This window comes from Halichoerus grypus, chromosome 7 (assembly GCF_964656455.1).
Source record: "Halichoerus grypus chromosome 7, mHalGry1.hap1.1, whole genome shotgun sequence".
NCBI classification, from domain to species: Eukaryota; Metazoa; Chordata; class Mammalia; order Carnivora; family Phocidae; genus Halichoerus; species Halichoerus grypus.
The window spans coordinates 39,010,523-39,028,027 of NC_135718.1; the positions used below are offsets into that span (position 1 = coordinate 39,010,523).

The 17,505-nt window shown below is 41.9% G+C and overlaps 1 protein-coding gene and 1 long non-coding RNA gene across 8 annotated transcripts in view; one reads left to right on the forward strand and one right to left on the reverse strand.

The window, feature by feature from the left end:
• The window catches only part of WASHC2A (WASH complex subunit 2A), a 52,745-nt gene extending 41,077 nt beyond the window's left edge, over nucleotides 1-11,668 (reverse strand). For 5 of the 6 annotated variants that reach the window (XM_036119922.2, XM_078077439.1, XM_036119926.2 and 2 more), the window contains exons 1-5: nucleotides 11,538-11,668; nucleotides 11,305-11,427; nucleotides 10,334-10,498; nucleotides 5,079-5,141; nucleotides 2,514-2,687 (exon numbers count right to left, since the gene is read on the reverse strand). In XM_036119922.2, coding sequence (XP_035975815.2) covers nucleotides 2,514-2,687; nucleotides 5,079-5,141; nucleotides 10,334-10,498; nucleotides 11,305-11,427; nucleotides 11,538-11,540 — 528 coding nt within the window. In that variant the 5' untranslated portion in view covers nucleotides 11,541-11,668. Of the gene's footprint in view, nucleotides 1-2,513; nucleotides 2,688-5,078; nucleotides 5,142-10,333; nucleotides 10,499-11,304; nucleotides 11,428-11,537 lie in introns of those variants that run through there. The other variant, XM_036119928.2, reaches the window with a different exon arrangement.
• A 175-nt stretch (nucleotides 11,669-11,843) lies between these two features.
• Nucleotides 11,844-17,505, forward strand: part of LOC144382560 (uncharacterized) — a 36,977-nt gene continuing 31,315 nt past the window's right edge. For both annotated transcript variants that reach the window (XR_013449710.1, XR_013449711.1), the window contains exon 1: nucleotides 11,844-12,036. This is a non-coding gene — a long non-coding RNA (uncharacterized LOC144382560). The remainder of the gene's footprint in view (nucleotides 12,037-17,505) is intronic.

The following is a 17,505-nucleotide window of genomic DNA, read 5'->3' on the forward strand; positions in this document are numbered from 1 at the left end:
ATCCTTGGGTTAAAAATAGCAAAGAAAAGCTAATTCACAAAGAATCTCCCTTCTCAAGTGCCTAGTTATACTCAAAATAGCAAAGGCATGCACAAAGTTGACCAGCAGTAATCAAATAAGAGTCATAACTTCATAGTAACATGTTCAGAAGGAGGACCAAGGAAAGAAACGGAAAGTTCTGGCCAGCTTTGATGAGTCCTAGCCCTGCCTTCCTCCCCTAAAATGCAGCCCTGGTGAGCGAAAATCAACCACTCAACCAATCAATCTTGAGAATCATCAATAATAGTCCTAAATTTGGAAAGAAGCACACTGAGGAAATAAATGCTTTTACAGGACTGTGGGAGGCAGGTGGGTGTGCCCAGGTTTGGGAGTGGGAGCAGGTGGGGACCAACAGAAGGACTCCTTCACACCGCATTGGAGCAAAGAGAAGGCTGGACAGAGCACATAAAGCACGGGCTACATGAGAAGAAACAGAGGGCACCTCTGCAAGTATCTACAGTCAACATAACGAACTAAAGGCACATCCAAAAGACTGATGAGAACCTGTCTGGGAGAATAAAATGACCCAAAGAAGAAAAGAATAATATCCCACAGCGGCACCCACTGTATAATTTAGAAAAATGAAATTGGTAAAATAAGACCAGATTATAAAACAGCAGAATGAAATGAAGAACACAGTATATAAGAGAATACCTGTTGGACATCCTTCCATTCCTATCCTCTACTTCTAAGTCCCACCCAACACACATGTATTAAAAATTTAAGTTCAAGAAAGCACTCCAACCAGGACAACCTCCCATCTCCACAGAAAAACTGATTTGTCCTTTACAAAGTAGGGCATTTGGCCATCATCTCTCTTCTGTATTAGAAAGATCTTGGGGGTGCAGGAGAAAACAATTCTGATGCTTAACACAACAACAGAGAATTTGGGAAGGTTAATGTAAAGGTTAAAGACACCACGGCAACTGGGGCGCCTGGCTGGCTCAGTCAGTAGAGTGTGCAACTCCTGATCTCAAAGCAGTAAGTCTGAGCCCCACGCTGGGTGTGGAGATTACATAAATAAATAAAACTCAGGGGCACCTGGGTGGCTCAGTCGGTTAAGCGTCTGCCTTCGGCTCAGGTCATGATCCCAGGGCGCTGGGATCAAGCCCCACGTCAGGCTCCCTGCTCAGCGGGAAGCCTGCTTCTCCCTCTCCCTCTGTCTGCTGCTCTGCCTACTTGTGCTCTATCTCTCTGTCAAATAAATAAAATCTTTAAAAAATAATAAATAAATAAATAAAACTTAAAAAAAAAAGATACAACAGCAACCAATTTCAGTGCCAACAAAAGAAAGTACTAATTGGGCTAACCGTGACTTGGAAGGCCTTCCCATGTCCTCCAGTAGAAGAGAAAGTGGTGTAGGACCTGGAACTAACAAGTGTGGCCCAAGCAATACCCTTGCCCAGGGTCCACGGCTGACTGCTAAATCCCTACAGCGGGAAGGCAAGCTAGTGAGTGTACCATTGCAAAAGGAACAGCCCCAACATGGTACAACACCGGAAGCCTGAACTGGAAGAGAAGTGAGCGCCGAAACGAACGACCAGAAGAGCCTGGCTCTGTGGCATGTTTCATTTTTTTTTTTTTAAGCTTTTATTATTTGTCCAACAGAGAGAGAGCACAAGCAGGGGGAGCCGCAAGCAGAGGCAGAGGGAGAAGCAGGCTCCCCACCAAGCAGGGATCCCGATGCGGGACTCGATCCCAGGACCCTGGGATCATGACCTGAGCGGAGGCAGACGCTTAACCGACTGAGCCACCCAGGCACCCCTGTGGCATGTTTCAATTCATAAAGCACTTGTGTGTCACAAGGACTCTCTCTCAAAAGCAATACGGCAACCTTTTGTTTTTACTTCTGCATGGCTGTGCTGCCCCAAATGTCCCCTCCACAAATCTGAGAGAAAGCAGTAGTAAAGCCATAATTACTTTCAAGGCTAACAGTCTATTCATGAACACTCATAACGGCTTTACTCATCCTAGCCAAAACCTGCAATCAATCCAAATGTCTTTCAATACTTTTTTTTTTTTAAATTCTTTCAACACTTCTGCAGTCTCCCTTAGCACAAGCTACAGAACTTCAGGTTCCCAACAATCTCTCCCTCCTATGAGCCTCCTACTTCAAAACACAATTCAAGTCTGATCTGTACCCTCACTTCCCCAGCTAGAAGTCAGTTCTCTCTCAGAGCACTTATGATGGGGACTCATATAAATGTCTCCTCTCTCCCACCAGCTGGTAATGCTGTAATAATCACTGTGAGAGTAGGAACCATGCCCTGCACCTTTGTACTCCCCTACCCTGGCATGCTGCCTTGTACAAATGTTCAGGTAAAGCAAGTCTTCCCAACAGAGTCAATACGAGACTGCTAAGTGCCACACTCGCTTCCTAAAAGTCAAGTCCATGTCTTACTAATTCTGTGCCCAAGTAAAGTACCCAAAACACAACAAGTGTTACAATAAATATATGAACTGAATGTCTTTACCTTCGGTTCAAGGATCAGTTCCACCCGTTCATTAGCATCTTCTTCTTCAGAGTCTGAGTTTCCCGCTTTTATATCCAGTTGCTCAAATGCACTGTCCAATACTTGTAAACCGTAGTTCACAGCCTCCTGGACTTTAGGGATCAGATCTACTTCTTTCTGTTCCCGGGTCTTCTCCTACAAAAAAATACTGTTCAGCATGGATCTCCAAAATATTGATACCACCCTAATAAAACACAATAAAACAAAAGAAATCAATTAAAAATGTTAACAAAAGTCAGATTCTGCTAAATGCCTCAACATACTTCGGAGTAAGTATTAAACCCCAAGTTTGTCACCTTCCGGACATGGATCAAACTACCTAAGGTCCCAGAGTTCCCAGTTCACCATCTACAGAAACAAAAGCACAACTCTGGTATGATGGTTTAGCTAGGTAACCTATGTAAAAATCCCCTGCCCATGAAATGTACATCAATCCCCGGCCACTAGAGGAATGAAGGGCCTAGACTTTCAGGTTCATCATGACAGGATCCCACAAACCTTGGTTAATGCGTCTTTGGACAATTACAGAAGTTAAGACTTAGAAGAAATACTCCAGCCAGAGATGTCATTTTTCAATTAGTTAAAATACAAAAACCAAAACCTAGTAATCATGGCTATTTTATAAATTCGTTTAAAACCAAGAGAGGGTCAGTTCCATTTCTGACTTATCCTGTACATCATCCTAGAACAATGCCCCCACCAAAACTCTGTACATATCACCAACCTGCTGAAAATACTCCACAGGCCTCCATTTCCTACAACAGCAGCTCCCAGTGACCGTCCCCTCACTCACTCAACTGTGTCAACAGTTGTGAGAAATATTGAAAAAAAATTTAGTGTCATTTCCCCTCTTCACAAATATTCTAGAAGTTGATACATAATTATAGAAAGAACCAAACCAAACAGTGCTGTTTTGAGGGTAAAAGGGAAAACCCTATGAGTTTCTTATACTTTTACCTCAAGTATGGAAGTCTTTCTAATGCGGCTATTTTGTTCTGGCTGCATCTTTTTTCCACTCTGGTATGCTTGGTTCCAGTCAAATAGCTAATAGTGCACTAAGTGTGTAAAAACATGTTTGTGAAATAAATACATAGTAGCCTTTTAAAAATAGTATACTACACACTCATCACTTCACATTGAACCTGACTTGGTATAACCACATATCACTGTATTTAAATTTAAATGGTTAGCAAATCATTTGAGGATCATTAAAAAAAAGATTTTTTTTTAAGCTGAGAATAGGCAGAATATAGGTGGTTTCTAACATCCTATCCTAACAGCTTCATCTAAGCAACAGCTACTGATAAAGTACCAACTTTTTCAAGTGATGTGTATTTTCTCAATAAATTAGAGCTGAGCCAAGGCTACTCCCATTATAAACTTACATTCCAGGGCTTTCCTAAGTGGGAAACAAAGGGTACAACTTCTGCCAGAGGGCTAGAAAGCCCAGAATGTCTTACCTATGCTTTGGCCCATGATGTGGCAATACCCAGGAAAAATGATTATGCATCTAGAACATGTGAAGCCACAGAAGGTAAAAAGAGAGAAACTACTGCCCCTAGACTCCTTAGCCTGGTTTATGAAGCCCTCCAGCACCCACCCCTCACTCCCTTCTCCTTCTTCGTGCCTAACCACCAATATCTTCCATTAACATAGTCCATAAAATACCAGGCACATCCCCCAACACTGACCTTTAGCGGCTGGCATTCGCTCACTGAAATGGCCTTAAAATCTGGCCCTTCGTTCTTCACCTAGCTAACATCTTATCCTTGTAGGTTGTCCCTGCTTACATCACTGAGCTCTTCTCATCTGAACTTCAGATGACTCCAATATGTCAGAACTGTTAACTCCAGAGCAGTTAACAGTTCTGACATATTATGCCCTAGTGCCCCAACCAAGACCATAAGCTCCTGAGGGTGAATTCTTTAAGTCAGCAGCTCCCTGCAATCTTAGTAGTCAATAAATACACACTGCACATTCTGTGTCCTCTGTACGAACACAGGAGGCACTCAAATGTGTGTGGACTAAACCAGCATTCATCTGTCATTTCCAACTGGCAGGAATCCAAGCTGTCACGAAAGAACAGGGCAACATGGTCTTCAAAGAACTAACAACCTACAGCCCAGTCTGTGGCCTGCTTTTGTATAGCCCTCAAGGTAAGAATGGTTTTTACATTTCCTAAGGGGGTGAGGGAAAGGAGGAGAAAGAGAAAAAAGAAGGAAAGGAGACAGAGACCGATGTAGCCAGACAAACCTAAAACATTTACTATCTGGCCTTTTACAGAAAATCTCCACTGACCTGTGCTCTACTCTGAAGCCAGAATTCAGAAACTTTTTATGTTTCTTATTATACTACATTTCAGAAACAAACTGAAGAGTTCAACTCTTGGGCTATCAGGAGCAGCCTTTCCCATTTCCCCCAGTAACCATCCTCCTGCCCACAATCCCCCACCAGCCACATTACAAATTTCCACCACTTTCTTTCTCTAAATCAAGACTCAACAGAAGAGTGATTTAATGCAAGTACCTGTTCTGCTTTTTCTGTCTCAGCCTTCAGCACTGGCTCCTCCACCTCTTCATCATATACACGCTATACATGGAAGCAAATTCATTGTTAAATGGTCAAAATATCATTTGGAATACGTTGCAATATACAAATTCAACACACAATACAAAAAGACAAAGAGAAGAAACAATTATTCAACAAATGGCTGAGGACATCGGTCAAGGACAAAAAGCAAAAAGCAGCAGTTAATTCACCAAAAATTAAACTTAAAAAGATACAAATGACTAGGAAATGTGAAAAACGTTCAATCTCATGGTTGGTTGACCAAAGAGTCACAAAAACAATTAAGATATCATTTTCATACCTTTTGGTGAAACCTAATACTTAATGCTGACAGGGCAATGATACAGGTACTTAAATGTGAGGCTACTGAAAATGTCAACTGGTAGAACTTACCTACTAGGTAACGAGAGCTTTAACACTTTGAGCGATGGAAATGGTAAAAGTTTTTTTCATCCTGTTGCTTAAGATGGTTGATAAACTTTTATTATCCCATTTATATTTTTAACAATTTAACTATTAAAAAGAAGATATGGGAACGTGCCCTAGTAAGACTTATTTGAAATCTGCAGTATTTCAGATTGGGATACTGGCATACAGATAATCATGATAAAATACAGAGGCAAGAAACTGATCTATAATTACATATAAGCCTAATTTTACATTCACAAAACACATAAATGTATATATACATACTTTCATACACATGAGTCAGTGAGGAAAAGAACTTACAATAAAGCTTACCCATGGGGGGAAAAAAACAAAGTAGCATTCTTATCTCATACTACATATAAAAGCACCCATATACATCCATGCAGATATATACTTTCCAGGTAAGAATAAAAACACAGATATACAAAGAGGCCCTCACCCAAAATATTTAGAATTAAGGTAAAAAATGGGAAGTTGGTGCCTGTGAAGCAAATATGGAAAAATATTAAAGTCTGTTGATGCAAAGTGGTGCATATTATTAGCATTTGTGATTATTATCTGTTCTTCTCTAGACATTTGAAAGATTCCATTAAAAGTTTTATATTGAAAGATTGTTGGGGTGCCTGGGTGGTTCGGTCGGTTAAGCATCTGCCTTCGGCTCAGGTCATGACCCCAGGGTCCTGGGATGGAGTCCCGCATCGGGCTCCCTGCTCAGCAGAGAAGTCTGCCTCTCCCTCTCCATCTGCCTCTCCCCCTTCTCACGCTCTCTCTCAAATAAAGTCTTTTTTAAAAAAAGTTTTATACTGAAAGTATTAAAATGCTTATAAAATAATAAAGTAATAATTAGAAAAATGCAGCCTACAAATATATACATACAGAAAAGATTAAAGTTAAAAAAAAAAGACTAGAAAGAAATATGGCAAAGTGTTCAATGGCTGGGTAACTTGGGGAGGTGGAATTCTAGTTGATTTTTTGTGGTTTTAATTTTTTTACATTTTAGTACTTTTTATCTATGCCAACCTCTTCTACAAGTGTTCATTACTTTTATAACAAGAGAGAAAAAACTTAAACGCCAATGTCTGCACGGGAAATGGACTTAGAATATATATGCCAGAATGCTGAGAGACACCCCTCCACCATCCGAAATTTCAGATGCTGCTTCTTTTTCCATACTTGTAAAAAATAATTTTTCTGTAAAGACAAGAAATTTGGCGGGGGGGAGGTAATTTTGAAAGACAGGAACAGAAAAGTAAATAAATCTTAAAATTGAAGCTTTCAGACATGGCAGCTACCAAGGTCACTTCAGATTTTAAATAGCGAGACCACTTAACCTAAAAGGTTAGCTTCACGCTCAAGTCTGAACAGCACCAACATCCTACTCTTTCCCCTGCTTGTCATTAAAAACTACCTCATAAGGGGCGCCTGGGTGGCTCAGTTGTTGAGCGTCTGCCTTCGGCTCAAGTCATGATCCCAGGGTCCTGGGATCGAGCCCCCCATTGGGCTCCCTGCTCGGCGGGAAGCCTGCTTCTCCCTCTCCCACTCCCCCTGCTTATGTTCCCTCTCTCGCTGTGTCTCTCTCTGTCAAATAAATAAATAAAATCTTAAAAGAAAAACAAAAAACTACATCATAAGATACCAGTAGACTGTGGCTGGGAGGCCAAACACGACCTCTAAAAAATAATCCAACAAATATATAAAACCCAGGGATCTTCTGAGTGACAAGAACTATGTATCTCAAGTGCTCAGCATGCATCAGATAATCAATGCTAACTTCCTTCACTCTTACCAGGCTAACCTCACAGCTTCACATGTTTTCCGATAATTTTAAAATCAGGCAGCCATTCCCAGAATTGTTAAATATCTTTAGTATTTTCCCTCAAAGGATCTTTTCTTCATTTGGGGAGATGGGGTAAGAGAGAGGTGGTGAACTGGAGAAAAGGGACCACGGGCTGAGGACTTCTTAACAGATTATAAACAGCCCTGGTCCTTTTCATTTATGTGTTCTCTCATTCATTCATTCATTCATTCAAATATTCACTAGGGTCCTACAAACCAGGAACGTGCTGGGCCCAAGGAATACAACATTTAGAACAAATGTGGGGCTTGATTTACCAGGGTAGTTTGACACATCAAATCGTACCAATAAATATGAAATTACAATCATGAGAAGTGCATGAAGAAGTCATTTCTGGGGCGCCTGGCTGGCTCAGTCAGAAGAGCATGTGACTCTTGACCTTGGGGTCATGAGTTCAAACTCTACTTTGGGTGTAGAGATTACTAAAAAAATAAACTTAAAAAAAAAGTCATAAAAAAAAAAGTCATTTCTAGGTCACTTAATGTTTCAGGACAAAATTCCTGAATTAACAGATTAATGAAACTTTAAGAATTCTGTTCCCTTCTGATAACACACTGAGGCATTGGCCACTGTTAATCAGTATTTCTCCTTCAGAGTCCCCTCTTGAGCCTTTACTAAAGGTACTAATTTCTCTTGCCCTAGAAAGTTCTGATTGCTCTTTAATTTCACTAATACTGTAATGCATTTTTCAACCTGCTTCTGAGGTTAATTACTAAAACCCTGAAACCTACCTGTGACTTTGAATACCTTTCCAATAAACTACCATGGAACCAAATGGCACCATCATTCAAGCCAGAATTGTAATATATGAGTACCAATGTCAGGGTTTGAGGAAAACACATAAAAAGCCAAATCACTGCCAAAAATATTAACGGCATATAGATTTTTTCAGAGTTTTGTTACACATCAGCTGTACTCTTCACATCATCATGTTCTGCCATGAATGCGAACACCAGGTAACACGTGGCATTACAGGGAGGTGTGAGAAGCAGTAAAACTTGGCAGTGGCAACAGGCACGTTGAGAGGGGAATTCTGGCTGCAGAATGAAGGGGAAGAAGCGTAAGGACTAAGGCAATGGCAAGATGTATGGAAAACAGGGAATCCAAGAAGTGAACAGAAATAAAGAACTACTGGGGCGCCTGGGTGGCTCAGATGGTTAAGCGTCTGCCTTCGGCTCAGGTCATGATCCCAGGGTCCTGGGATCGAGCCCCACATCGGGCTCCTGGCTCAGTAGAGAGCCTGCTTCTCCCTCTCCCTCTGCCTCTCTCCCTGCTCATGCTCTCTCTCTCTCTCTCTCTGTATCTCTGTGTCTCAAATGAATAAATAAAATCTTAAAAAAAAAAAAAAAAAGAAATAAAGAACTACTACCAAAAAAAAAAAAACAGGAACAAAAATACCCACTAGATCAAGGAAAACTCAAAATCTAAAAAGACTTGGCCAGAACATGACAGATGAATAAAAAATAAGTATGACATGAAGACTGTGATTTAAAAAAATAGCTTATGATGCCTCCCCCACAAAAAATTCAATTGGGGACCAATTTAGTACCATGTGGTACAGGCACATTGGGTACAAAGGGACCCTTCCAATTCTACTCCTTGCCCATTCTAGAGCTTCAGCACTGACTGCAGAGAAGAGCTAAGCACTTGACCCAGCAAGAAAGGTACAGAATGAGGTCAAACAAGTATACTTAAAAGGAGACCAAATTTGGCTTGATGAAAAGGAAATGGGGCTGCATATACCTGTAAACCACCTCTGCCAGTGAGAAAGATGCACAGAACCAAGTACCGACATTCTATATAGATGACCAAAAAGTGACTACAGATTTTACTAGAATACTTGCCACATCTTTAACGACTGAGCCACCCAGGCGCCCCAATACTTGCCATATCTTAAACTTACTAGCAAAGAGATCTCTAACACCTTTACTAATATCCTTATTTTACACAGTTTCCCAAAAACAGTAGTGGCAATTCAACATGAACTACTAAAAAATGCATTACTATGTGGCAAAAGATACCTGCATGACAATATTTGGCCTTCTCTTCACAATCCTGAATCTTGGGCTTTTATAATTTTGCAATTTTCAAAATCCTTTCTACTACTTTACACCTAACAATCTCAGGAAATAGGCTACTTTAATAATCCTCCTTTCACAGATTAGTTAAGGCTGACACTCAGAAAGTTAACCTTCCTATGAGACATAGAAATCAGCTTAACTAAGCTCCTTCTCCATTCTCATCTCTTAACACTCTCCCCTTCACTCACTGGGCTCTAGCCACATTTGTTTCCTTTCTATTCGGGAATTATACTACTATGGAGGATTGTGATCGTCTCTAAAGAAAGGTCTATCTAATTTACCTATGTATTCCTGAGACCTAGCACTTAGAAAGTCAATACATATATAGGGAAAATCATACATGGCTCAAAGCTCAGTACTCTGTTTAGAGTTGATTCTGTATCACAGGTTCAGCCATTGTATTACAAAAAAAAAAAAAAAAAGACTATTCCAAGTAGGCACACACATGCCTTTAATATAACATCAAAACGTGATGGACACAGTCAATATTGCAGCCACATTCTGGTGCCCAGAGGATCAAACTAGGTGTATAGCTCTCCTTAACAGAACATGTCCACAATAAGGCTTGTTGGAATGCCATACAAGTCAGCACAACTAAAACTAAAAAGGGATGGAAAAACTAGAATGTAAGAAAATTGTATCATTAGATTTTTTTAAAGTCTTGAGAAAATAAACTTTATTAATTAAAAAAAGGCATTAATCCTAGAGAAAGAAGCTTCAATTCCCAAGAACCCCTACATTCATCAAATTTAAGGAGGGTAACTAATAATAAATCACTTAATATCACAACAGACTCTTGCTTCTCCAAAAATCACTATTTATAAGTCTGATACAATTAAGTAACTCACATTCTCAATGAACTGGGTATTAGACAGCATAAGGAAGTCATTGAAGACATTATGAAGGCGACAATCTGTGGCTTTAGTTTCCCGGATTAGTCCATCCACTTGTTTCTTGATTTCATGGGTCCTAGAGATAGTTTGCTGTGAGAATTCCTGTAGAAACTGTAGCAGCTATTTAAAAAACAAACATACAGCAATATCAATATCACATGCGTCTATTCCGTGCATCAAAAGAAAAAAAGAACCCATTTCTTTTCACCTTTGTGTGAGTGTGTGCGTGCTGGAATGTAGGGATGCCCCTTTTGACAGTACCCAAGACCAAGCAGCACTGAAAAACATTAAAGAAGCTCATCGAAACAGTGGCAAGGAGTCAATGGACACTTGCTACCTCATTTCTGGAGAAATTTTAAAGTCTTGTCTGGTTATCATTCTTCAGAAATCCCAAACGAAGAGCGAAATAACAAACCACCACTCTTATTTAAAAAAAAAAAAAATGTATTCATATGGGACTTTGGAATCACAGTTTTGAGTTTCCAGGGTCCCCAGCCCTTGAAGTCCCACTCAGGGATATCTATATAGAGGCTTGTCTACCTCCCCATACAGTCCGGGTCCCCACGTGGAATGGCCTCACTGGTGCCCCAGCAATTCCGCGGCGCTGAGAAAAATCTGCCTCCCTCGGGATGGAGATGGGTGCACCGCTAGAAAACCCAAACAAGGAGGAGAACCCCGCATCTGGGCTGCAGTCCGAGCGGGGGCACTCAGCCGGCTAAGGACGACGGGCCCGCCCCAGCCCAGGTGCCTAGGGTCCGCCACCTTGGCGTTTTTGAGCGCGAGAAAGGACGTGTTATTAAAAATAAGAGAGGCAGCGTGATTGACCGAGTGGAGAAGGAATCGCTGCTCCCGTCCTCCTGCTCGCAGGCCGCGCGTCACCCCAGACGGCCTGCGCTCCCCTCCCGTCCCTGGGGCCCGCCTCTCACGCCCGCATCAGCCGCCAGCGACCAGCTCTGGCTGCTCCTGCGGATCTCCTCCACCGACCAGGGTCGCTCCCACACGGGCTCGGACGCCGGCGCCCGCTCCTGGTCCGGGGTCGTCCGGTTCATCTGCAGCGGGAAGGACGGAGAAGAGGGGCTGAGCTTCGGGGAGGCGGCGGCCCCGGCCTACCCCGGCCCACCCCGGCCGGCTCCTGCCCGCCCCTGCCCATCGCCCTCACCATCCCGGCAGTGCAGTTCGGCGGGCTCCGGGGCAGCCACGACCGCACCCGCCGAGGCCCGCAGATTTGCGGAAGCCGAGCCCCGAACCCCGAGCTCCGCGGCCCCGGCACGTGATCGCCTCTCACGTGACCTGGCTCGCACGTGACCGGATGTGCGGCGGCGCCGCCGGAAAAAAGAAGTGGCCACGGCCTAGGGAGTTGAGTTAGAAGACCTGCAGCTGGGCTAAGGTGGAAGCTGGCGGCGGGGGGGGGGGAGGATGCCGACGGCAGGGGGCGCTGGTGGCCGGGCTGTCTTGGAGCGGGAGGACGCAGGCTGTGGCTCCGGAGCACGCTGCCAACCCGGCTTGTCACAAGAGGGGAGTCCCGAAACCTTTGAAACAACCCCCCTAGCGGCTTCGGCCGTCGGGCGACGTGGGCGGAGGGAAAGCTTTCCCAGCTGCGTCTCTTCCTGGTTGCATCTCCGCTGCTTTTCGCTGCTGGGTCGGCGCACTGGCGCTCAGTAAGTGGAGGGGGACGGACCAATCTGACCATCACCGTGCCTGCCGACCTGCTCGGTTTCAACTCTTTGTGTAGGTCCTGCTTAAAAAAGCCTTTAACGCATTCAGCGTTGTCCACAGATTCAGGTGCAGACTTTTCGTAAGACAAGCAAAAATCTTTTATAATCTGATCTCTGTTGTGAATATATCTTCAATTCTCCCAGCTCCCCGCTAGCGCTCAGTGATCCAGATTTTTCCCTTTGCTGAGTCCCTCTTGTGCCAGACCAACTTCTTTAATTAAAAATCCCAGTTTCTTTTCATTCCTTTGTGCCCAAGGGCAAGTTACTTAAACTCTGTTACCTTTCGTCCTCAGAAAAAGGAAGATACGTATCTTGCAGGGACATGGTATTAAGTGTGCTGATATTCTTTTTTTTTTTTTTCAATTTTTTTATTGTGATGTTAATCCCCATACATTACATCATTAGTTTTAGATATAGTGTTCCATGATTCATTGTTTGTGCATAACACCCAGTGCTCCATAGTGTGCTGATATTCTTAAAACACCTAGCACGATGCCTGCCTCCTGGCGAGCATTAAACATGGATCTTACCACTTTCCCTATGCTCTTTGTCCAACTGTTGGACTTTCTTTTGTTTTTGCCTCTATCACCTCAGTGAAGACTTCCCTGATTATGCCAAGTACAGTTTAAATGCCCCTGTCATTTTCTGTATGTTTGTACAAATATCATAACATTGTATTATAATTTATTTATATATCTGTCTCCCTTTATTAATAATAGCTGGTATTTATGAAGTGCTCAGTATTTACCAAACATTTTATACGTATTAATTCATTCAATTCTTACAATGATCCTGTGAAGTAGGTACTATTATCTTTATATTATAGTTGAAGAAACTGAGGCACAGAAAGATAAGTAACTTCCTCAGGGTTAGACAATCAGTAAAGACACAGAGCCGAGAACCTACACAGTGAGCCACTGTGCTACACTGTAGCTAGTCTTACTCTCTTGAGGGACCTTTATTTTTAAGTGGCTATCTACCAGCCTTCTAGTAGAATGCCTCACATTCATAAAAAACAAAAACGTTTCCAATTTGGTAAAATTTAGGTGAGCCAGTTACTGCTCTTGCATCTCATCTGACATCATCAACTTCAGTAGCCAGGTAATGACCCTGGGCTTAATGTGCCTCAAGAACCTTAATCAACATCCCAATTCTCAAAGCCCCTCACCCACACCCTGGACCTTATCACCTGATTTTCTTTCTTCTAGATCTGGACTGCAATAGAGCAGCCTTTTAAATTTTCAGGTCTTTCTTTTATTCCCTAGTCTGTTATCAACTAACCCAAACCTCATCCCTCAGTCCTCCCCTTTTCCCACAATAACACCTTCTTAGCTTTATTTCCTTTCCTGTTCTGCGTAGCACGCGTGATAGTAGCCATCAACTTCTCCTGAAAGCTCTTTAATATCCTCATGTCAACTTTCTGACACATAGCTCTGCTAGCTCCTAACTTTCAATCAGTCCAGTTATGTCCTTTCTCCTTTCCTGCACCTAGGTTCCCAAATGAAATCACTACAAATTAATATTCTGCAAATTTGGCTGAACTCTCAGCACTGATTAGCAGTCCTTTTACTTATCCTTGATCTTTATACTTATCCTTGATCAGCTCCCTTCCATAAGTTCACCACAGTTTTTCATATTATCTACCCACTTGCCTCTGCAAGAGAGAACAGACTTCCTCTTCTCACCTCATACTTAAAATGTTTCTATGTATACACACCTTCTGTATCGCATACAGCTCTTTATTTGCACATAACAGAATTTGACTGGCAAACTGACAAAATTGAATTTGGGGTTAAGAACCTACAGGACTCACAGATAAGGAAAAGCTAAGCAGTCAGGGCTTGGAAAGGGCATAAACCATAGGAACTCAGGAGTCCCCTTTGAGCCAATGCCACCAGAATGACCAAGGTCCAGTCATTTCCCTTCTTGTGTTTCTTTTATGAACTTTCAAATTCCTGAGATAAATAGAATCTGATTGGCTTCCCTTAGATCATACTCCCACTTCTCCCACCTCTTAGTGGGTCCCCAAACAAAGATTTGGGACTGTTACCAAAAGCAGAGATAAGAGATGCTAGGAAAACAAAAACAACAGGCTACATGCTCCCTTTCTTCCAGTCTCTGGAAAAGCTGTCCCCGCTCTTGCCCAAGACTAGTGACCACTATGTTCTTGATGGAGCCTTTCTGGCCTCCTGTGGGATGGTGCTCTCTTGAACTCCCCTTCTTGTCTGTCCAGTCCTGCGGTCTTTACTGGCACTTCTCCCGTAGAACTTTTCAAATGTTTTTCAGTCATGCTTTTTATTGAATTTGCTAGAGAATTCTTGCTCTGCCATAACCATGCCTGAGAATTCAGATAAATCTACCCATTGTAAAATATATTAAAACGTGTTTCAGGGTGCTTGACTGGCTCACTGGGTAGAGCATGTGGCTCATGATCTCAGGGTCATGAGTTAAAGCCCCATGTTGGATGTGGAGCCTACTTTAGAAAAAAAACAAAAAACTTTCTTCATATGCATTTTGATAAGTTCACAGTCTTTTAAGTACTTGTAATAAGAGTTGTGATGTTTTATGATTTACAAGGTTTTATTTTTCACATAGTAGAAACAATGGCATATTCTTATCTTTATTTTTCAGTTAATGACTATAATGTGGTTATTGCTCAAAGTCAGGGACAGGTCTAACAATTTTGTTGAAGACATAAACTTCTCAGCATTATACAATCCAGTATAATATATATTATTTCCTAATAATTTAATGGATGTTTCATTGTTCATTAATATTAGAGAATTTATTTTTTTTTAAAGATTTTATTTTATTTATTTGAGAGAGAGAGAGAGAGAGTGAAAGAGAGAGCACAAGAGGGGGTAGGGTCAGAGGGAGAAGCAGACTCCCCACCGAGCAGGGAGCCTGATGCAGGACTTGATCCTGGGACTCTGGGATCCTGACCCGATCCGAAGGCAGCCGCCCAACAAACTGAGCCACCCAGGCGCCCCTAATATTAGAGAATTTAATAAGAGAAAAGCCACTGACAAAATCTGCCTTACAACTGAAAATCCAGGGGTGCCTGGGTGGCTCAGTCAGTTAAGCGACCAACTCTTGATTTCAGCTCAGGTCATGACCTTCGATCATGAGATCAAGCCCTGAGTCAGTTCCGTGCTGGGCTTGGAGCCTGCTTAAGATTCTCTCTCCCCCGCTGCTCCTTCCCCTGCTTGCCCGTGTGCACTCTCTCTTTCTCTCTCTCTCTCTCTCTAAAAAACAAACAAACAAAACAAACAACTGAAAATCCAGCATTTTAAAAGCTACAGAACTGGTCACTGTTAAGACACAGTGTCACAGGGGCGCCTGGGTGGCTCAGTCGTTAAGCGTCTGCCTTCAGCTCAGGTCATGATCCCAGGGTCCTGGGATCGAGCCCCGCATCAGGCTCCCTGCTCCACGGGAAGCCTGCTTCTCCCTCTCCCATTCCCCCTGCTTGTATTCCCTCTCTCACTGTGTCTCTCTCTGTCAAATAAATAAATAAAATCTTAAAAAAAAAAAAAAAAAGACACAGTGTCACAAAGTCATTGCTGAAGCTGCAGGTACTAATGGAAAAAGTAACAACAATAATACTAATTTTAAAAGCCTCAATTTATACAAATTTTGTATTATTTATATAATTCATATAAGCAGTGCTAAATATCACACATTTTACATTACAATGTGAGGCAAGGTATTTATAACAAGACAAATGCCATAGCTTCAGTATTAACATATGTAAATGAATTTGGACCCATGACTAAAAGTGCTCAAATTCAGCTGATTTTCTAGGTAATTGAGTGGTATAAATGGTGTGACTATAGCATTAGAGTTTGGGATTGTAACCAACTATCTCTAACCAAACCCCCAGTTCCTTTGCATTAATTGCTAGCCCTCAGTGGTTCTGATAATTCTAGAGGACTTGTGAGTTTTGTTTTATGAGAACCCACAAACCTAAAATATACCTCCGATAATATAGTTCTGATCCAATTTAATAAGTCTACTAACTGTGAGTTATATGCTTTTTTTAAAGAAATGATAGTTATAATTTTTTAAAGATTTTATTTATTCATTTGAGAGAGAGCACGAGAAGGAGGGAGGGGCAGAAGGAGAGGGAGAAGCAGATTTCCTGCTGAGCAGGGAGCCAGACACCAGGCTGGATCCCAGGACCCTGAGATAATGACCTGAACCGAAGGCAGACGCTTACCCAACTGAGACACCCAGGTGCCCCAGTTATGATTATTTTTAAAATATTATTTTAGTACTTTATTAATTATGTATCTGGTAGTTTGGCATAATTGAAGCCCTCAAAATTACTACCTTTATTATCATTTTGCATTAGTATATGAAGCATGAGCAGCAAATGTGTGCAACTATATCCCAACAGTGTCAAGCTCTACAACTCTTCAAGTTAGATTTCTTAACTACAAGATAGATTTTACCAATCACCCTTCTCACCAAATTCTTTTTTTTTTCTTTAAAGATTTACTTATTTTGGGGATGCCTGGGTGGCTCAGTCTGTTAAGTGGCTGCCTTCAGCTCAGGTCATGATCTCAGGGTCCTGGGATCGAGACCTGCATTAGGCTCCTCCTTACCCAGTGAGGAGTCTGCTTCTCCCTCTGCCTGCCACTCCCTCTGCTTGTGCACTCACTCTCTCTCTGACAAATAAATAAAATCTTTTTAAAAAATAAAGATTTACTTATTTGAGAGGGAGAGAGAGAATGAGCGGGAGGGGCAGAGAGAGAGGGAGAGAGAATCTCAAACAGACTCTGCACTGAGCGAGGAGCCTGACGCGGAGCTCTGTCTCACGACCCTGAGATCACGACCTGAGCTGAAACCAAGAGTGGGATGCTTAACCAACTTTGCCACCCAGACGTCCCATCAAATTCCTTTTAATGTGACTCATAAAATTATTTATGACATTGTTCTTCCTTTCTGGTAAAACCTCTAGTATAGTTCAACAAATTACTTCCTGCAAGGTGAGTTTATAACTCTTAAAATGTACTTGTAATTATTCTAGGTAGCCTTTATCTGAAGTGTTTTTGAAAACTGATGACCACAAAAATCTTCCATCTTATAACAGTTTCTAACTTAATTTAAGGTACACACAATAATGTAAACCACTAGCTGCTTGCCTTTTTAATAAAGGTAGAATTCAAGTCAAAGGTATTAAGTAATTTGTTATGTTTTCTCTGTTCAGTATGATTAATTTTGCATCTTTAGGGTATTACAGGCTAAGAAAGCTGACAAAAAAAAAAAAAAAAAAAGAGTACATGCTTTTCTGCTTTTATAATGCATAGCTCTCAGATGTCGCACTGAAATACCCCCAGATTTAAAATATCCATGTATGAGGCTGACCATCAAATGTGTTACATGTAATGTAAGGATTGATTTTCTAATTCT